This window comes from Diceros bicornis, chromosome 31 (assembly GCF_020826845.1).
Source record: "Diceros bicornis minor isolate mBicDic1 chromosome 31, mDicBic1.mat.cur, whole genome shotgun sequence".
Taxonomy (NCBI): domain Eukaryota; kingdom Metazoa; phylum Chordata; class Mammalia; order Perissodactyla; family Rhinocerotidae; genus Diceros; species Diceros bicornis.
This window is the reverse complement of record NC_080770.1, coordinates 21,476,941-21,483,437: the sequence shown is the minus strand read 5'-3', so window position 1 is coordinate 21,483,437 and position 6,497 is coordinate 21,476,941. Positions and strand designations below refer to the sequence as shown.

Genomic DNA, 6,497 nt, shown 5'->3' with positions numbered 1-6,497 from the left:
ATGTTTCTAATTGTTTATCTCATCAATATTGTCGCAAACCTTGAGATGACCATTTTAATTAGAATGGATCCCCAGCTGCACACACTCATGTATTTTTTCCTCAGCCACCTCTCCTTCAGGGACCTCTGCTATTCCTCAGCAGTTGGACCCAGGATGCTGGTAGGCTTCATCACTGAGAACAAGTCAATTCCCTTCCATGGCTGTGCTCTGCAGTGGTTGGTCTTCTGTATCATTGCAGATTCTGAGCGTCTACTGCTGGCCGTGATGGCCTTTGATCGGTACAAGACCATTAGCAACTCTTTGCTCCACGCAGTCAACGTGTCCAGCAGAGTGTGCTCCCTGCTCATGGCTGGGGTTTATCTGATGGGAATGGCAGATGCTTTGACACACATGACATTAACATTCCGCTTATGTTTCTGTGGTTCAAATGAGATTAACCATTTCTTCTGTGATGTTCCTCCTCTCCTACTGCTCTCTTGCTCAGATACACAGGCCAATGAGTTAGTGATACTCACTATTTTTGGCTTCATTGAACTGATTACTCTTTCAGGGATTTTTGCGTCTTATTGTTACATCATCCTGGCAGTAATAAAGATCCACTCTGCTGAGGGGAGGGTCAAAGCTTTCTCCACCTGCACCTCCCACTTAACTGCTGTGGCCATTTTCCAGGGAACTATTCTCTTCATGTATTTCAAGCTGAGTTCTTCCTACTCCCTAGATCAAGACAAAACGACCTCATTGTTTTACACCCTTTGATTCCTGTGTTAAACCCTCTGATTTATAGCCTACGGAACAAGGATGTGAAAGAAGCTCTGAAAAAACTTAAAAAATGGCTCCATTGAAAATTTATATGTGTATATTTTTCTCCCAATCTTACACTATAATACAGGAAAATCAAGATTGTTTTGACTAATGTGGGGTAATCCAAATAGTACACCATCTTCCAACCATACCAGAATTTATCATTCCCTAAATACACCATGCTTCATTTTATGTCTTGAATTTATATTTGGTACTCCCTATTTCTGGAAAAGGTCTGGACTCTTATTTTGCCAAATTTTTGTTTTTTCAGTCACTCTTTTGCACATTATTTGATTTTATAAAAGTTCTTGTTTTCTAAGTGTCTGTTGCACTTTTTTGTGCTTTGTATTTTATGGTGAATCCAAGAGTTTTTATACTAATGGTTCTTATCATTTAATTAAAGTGATAAATATTAATTAAATAATTATTCAAATTAAAATCACACATCACTTAACAACAGAGATACCTTCTGAGAAATACGTCATTAAGCGATTCTGTCATTGTGCGAACATCATAGAGTGTACTTAGACAAATCTTAGCCTACTACACACGTCTGGGATATATGGTCCTAATTTTATGGGACCACCATCATATATTTGGCCCATCACTGACTGAATCATCATTATGTAGTTCATGACTGTATTTATAATAAACTATAATTATGCCGTAATGTAAAAAGACTAGACACTATAAACCCAAAGCACATTTTTCCAATATAGTGAAAGAAGTTAAAAAGTGCTTCCTGAAAATGGAGACAATTAATCTGGGATCTAAAAGATAAGTAGGAATTAACTGAGAGATGCAAGTAGATAGAGAAAGCATTCTAGGCAGATGAATCAGCAATTAGAGGGGCCCTGAGATGGACAGAACCATGCCATTTTTGTAGAATTTAAAGAAAACCGTTATGTTCTGGGTGATACCACATTTTCAAACAAAAGTACGTGTTTGAATTTTCTGAGAGCTAAACTTTAGGCACGTTGACACAGATTCCTGTATTCTCACCAATACAACTTTCTAGATATTTTCGATTACTTACCTTTGTGCCTAAATTGAGTGTAGGGAGCAGTGATTACTGATTCTAGTGTTCTCTCCAAACTAAGGAAGAGTAGTAATAGGTTAATTTGTAAAGAGAGTATTTTTATACCTCTTTTCTCTGTTCATTGGTATATGCCAGTGAGACATCATGGGCAGAGCAACCCCTCTACCTGTGTCAATTCAACTTACCCTCCTAACGTTCCAATTTTTTTAAACATTGGATTTAATAAACTTGCTCAGCCAGAAGGGAGTGTTAGTGGGTTAAATTAGCTTTATTTGTATCCCTCCTATCACATGTATCACCCTATAAATGTTCCATCATAACATGTTCAAGTATATAAGTAACAAATAAATAAATAAGAATAAATTAAAAACTTCTGCCCTAACTCAAAGTTCCATAAATGCAGTTCCCTTTTCTGTCTTGTTCATCAATATTTCTATTTTGCTATTTACAGTCCTTGGCCCCAGGATGCCATTCAAAAACATTGAATAAATGAATGAATGCCCTTTACAGAATTGATGTAAAAGAGCCTTTGTAAATTTACCAAAAAAAAAAAAAACCTTTATTTTATTTTATTCTAGTATGTTCATCTTAGTCAAAATCCATCTGTGCTTCTTGTCTTTTGGCCTATGGTGAGTAAGTATCAGTAACAGGGATTATTTGATGTAGAGAACTTCTTGGATCCTCTATTGCTCATCATTCTGCCCCAATTATATTAGCAGACATCCCCAGGACCAGCAGCTCTAGATTTATATTGGACCTCACAGTCTGCTTATCAGACGCACTTCTCTTGTAGATTTCCCTTCTTATCCTCTCTCTGGAGAAAAGATAAGGTGGTATTGACAACTGTACAGAAACTACATGACTGGAAGTTGTGGGTAATGTACCTGGATCTTTTGCAAAGGCTGCCAGAAAAGACGACTCCATCTCTTTTGAGGTGTTCACATCATTACTTACTTAAAATTTGAAAACACAACTGAAATGGCCAATTGATACAGTTTAAGTTGAAAAGAGTGTTATTGACTTAAATATGTGTTTAATAAGAAAGAAATACAAAAACCAAAGTTGTGTTTACATTAGTATTCCATTTCTAATGATTTATATTGGCTCTCTGTGCATCTGTGAAATAAACTGGAACCATATTCTACACAAAATTTTTTTTTAATACAAAATTTTAATAGTGGTCATTGCTGAGTGGTTAGATGTTAGGTAATCCTGTAACCTATTCCAAAATCATATTTAATTCGCACATGTTGCTCAGACTGTAATCAATTAGTAGTTAATCCAGTTGTGGGAAACAATACAATTTCAGGTTCCCAAGAGTATTCAGTTTATTTTAGCTAGTTGTCATGAAAGGAACATGGAGACACTCTTTTTGGTTCCTAGGAGGAAAAAGTAACGGGTTATACGAAATTTCTCATTTAGATCCTCTTCCCTAATTTTATATATCTTTTTAGTGTGTAAAATATGCTGAGTGTTATGCAGTCAAAACATCATAGGAACGAAACAACATATTTAAAAAATGCAATTTTCAACAAGTTATTTGTCTTGCATTATGAATTGAGTTTTAGACAAAAATATTTTATCTCATAAATATTTTCTTTTATGATGTCAAATAATTTTTTTTTTTTTTTTTTTTTTGTGAGGAGATCAGCCCTGAGCTAACATCCGCCAATCCTCCTCTTTTTTTGCTGAGGAAGACGGCCCTGGGCTAACATCGGTGCCTATCTTCCTCCACTTTATATGGGACGCTGCCACAGCATGGCTTACCAAGCAGTGCGTCGGTGCGCGCCCGGGATCCGAACCAGCGAACCCTGGGCCGCCACAGCGGAGCGCGCGCACTTAACCGCTTGCGCCACCGGGCCGGCCCCTATGATGTCAAATAATTTATTTGTTATTCATAGAATATATCACATACTAGGACTTCTCAATCACTGTCCAAACCTCTTCTCAATTCAATATCATTTATTAAAAATGTATTAAATATTTCATATCTATAAAAATTAAATATATTTTGTTATGTAAAATTAGATTCACTGGACATCTTCACATAAATGTGTAAGGAAAAAAGATATTCTTTTATTTTTCTTCTTACCTTTTCCTTTAAAGACTTTGACATAATAGGCTTTACAGATGGCCAGGAAACCAGGTTTTTTGTATTTGTTTTACCATCATTTTAAGAAAGTGGTAACGATGGGAGAGAGTTTACGATAAGAACTAGACTTTGAAGTGAGACAGTCCCGAGTTCAAATCTGTGTAATATCATTTACTTGTTAGCTCTATGACCTTAGCCAACTAACTCCCTGTCAGGGACAAAACCTCTAGTGCTGAAAGAAAAGAGGGTACCATTCATGGCGTCAGGCCATGAAAAGCAGTCTCCAGGATCCATCTTTATCTAATTTAGAGCTTACTCACCCAATCTGTCAGATTCCATTTGCAGATCCTATTCTCCGGTCATGTTTGGAGCTCTCTGCCCAGCGACTTTAGGACTTATTTTTCCCGACCCTGCCTTCACTCTTGGTTAGAGCTGAGTAGAGGTTTCTTCATGGCTCCCTAAGCTGGCTGTACCATTCCCATGTCCAAGCTCAAATGCCTGAAACTGCTCTACTGATCTCAGTCCTGGGCCCCACATTGCCAAAAAATGATTTTAGATAATTAACCCCAGAGTACCCCATTTTATTTTATTCTATGGGACACTATCCCAAGGCCATGGCTGAAATGGTACACCTAGGTGCAAAGAAACCAATATCCATGTGTTGTGATGAACTCATGCGCCTTGGAGAATATTACCTTCTCAGTATTTTGGAAGAAGCATTTGGTTCTCATCACCCTCAGGCTGCCATTCCATTTTTCTCTATTGAAAGCCCACATTGGCCAGAGCCCTACCTCACCACTGATCTGCATGGACAAAAATCTATTTTTAAAGATAGTTTTCACTGCAGTAAAGGGAACTGTGATTTCAATTTATAACCCAGAATATAGTTTCACTATCGGAAGACTTTCCTCACTAGTTTATCCTCTGTATCACTACTCAACTCACCTCGGATTTCACACTTTCTCTAGACTTTACAGCCATACATTCTCTATAGATAAGGCCCTAGCCACTGACCAAACTATCATCCCACCATTTGTAGATTCCATTTCCCATCTCTTGTTCCCAGTGCATAGCTTCCTTCAGCAATTTGTGTAATGAGGCAGTGCTATAGATCAATTTTTTTTCATAGTTCTTTATTTATGCTCAGGCATTGGTATGCCTAAAGCTAAACACAACCAGTGATGACAATTTGGATCTATGTATAATGATACAAGCAATTAGCTCCATACTGGTGAAAAGCTGGTTAGCAAAATTTTTAAAATAAAACACAAATAGGGGCCTGCCCCGTGGCGCAAGCGGTTAAGTGCGGGCCGTCCGCTGCAGCTGCCCGGAATTCACCGGTTCGGATCCCGGGCGTGCACCGACAGACGCATCGCTTGGCAAGCCATGCTGTGGCGGCGTCCCATATAAAGTGGAGGAAGATGGGCATGGATGTTAGCCCAGGGCCAGTCTTCCTCAACAAAAAGAGGAGGATTGGCAGATGTTAGCTCAGGGCCGATCCTCCTCACAAAAAATAAAAAAATAAAAAAAATAAAACACAAATAATTCTCACTATATCCATAAATGTGTGGCTCTTTCTTATGAGGCAGCAAATTTAACCTAGCTTGAAAACTTCTCTAGAAACATGCTATGAAATGGAGAAGCAATGACAACAAAACCGGATCTGAATCACTGCTCTTAACTCACTATGACTGTGACTTTCAACAAGTCACTTTTCCTCTTTGGGCCTCATTTTCCACTTTGTCAAAAGGAGGGCTTAAACTGAATATTCTTTATTAAACATTCAGCTATCACATTCTATATCTATATTAATATGTCTATCAATGCATATACTACTCAATTCTATTTGGGGTGATTAAAAAATAGCAGATGGGTGGGAATATATTCATATCAATGGAAAATATTACATCTCTAGGCCATTTGACCTAAATGGAGGTAGCAATGATAGTAGATACCTTGATAGCACAAGTTGCGGGACCCTCAAAACCATCAAGCTGAACTCATTTAACTGGTTTTCTATTCTGCATTTTGACATTAAGAGAATCCGCATAAAAGTGGATATCCAATTTTATTAGTCATCAGGGAAATAAAATGCTCTATGTAACAGCTAAAATTGAAATGAAAGACAACATTAAGTATTGGTGAGGATGTTTAAATGCCAGAAGACTCACATACTGAAACTGTGGATTGGCATACTTCACAGCAAACTGTATGACAATATTTCCTAAATCTAAATGTTGTATACACTCACACTCAACATAATTTCAACTCCTGATTTTATATGCCAGATAAATGAGTGTCTATCTCTACCAAACACATGCACAAGAATGTTCACATTAACATTATTGTTAATAGAAAAAGGAAAAACCACGGCCTATCAACATGAAAGTAGATAAACAAATAATGATATATTTGAATGAAAGAATACTATACAACAGTGAGATTGAATGTGCTGCAGTTGCACCCATCCAACATGGATGGATTGCACAAGTGTGCTGTGGAATGAAACAGTGCATACTGTATTCATCCACTTCTGTGTGATTAAAAAATAGAAACTAATCTATC

The 6,497-nt window shown here is 37.4% G+C and overlaps 1 protein-coding gene across 1 annotated transcript; it reads left to right on the top strand.

Moving 5' to 3' along the window:
* Positions 1 to 756, top strand: LOC131395804 (olfactory receptor 5W2-like). Its single transcript, XM_058527625.1, has one exon. The coding sequence runs from the start codon at positions 1 to 3 to the stop codon at positions 754 to 756; it is 756 nt and encodes a 251-aa protein (XP_058383608.1).
* The last annotated feature ends 5,741 nt before the right edge of the window (positions 757 to 6,497 follow it).

Coding starts and splice junctions, on each gene's coding strand:
- LOC131395804 (XM_058527625.1), top strand. CDS start 1: ATGTTTCTAATTGTTTATCTCATCAATATTGTCGCAAACCTTGAGATG.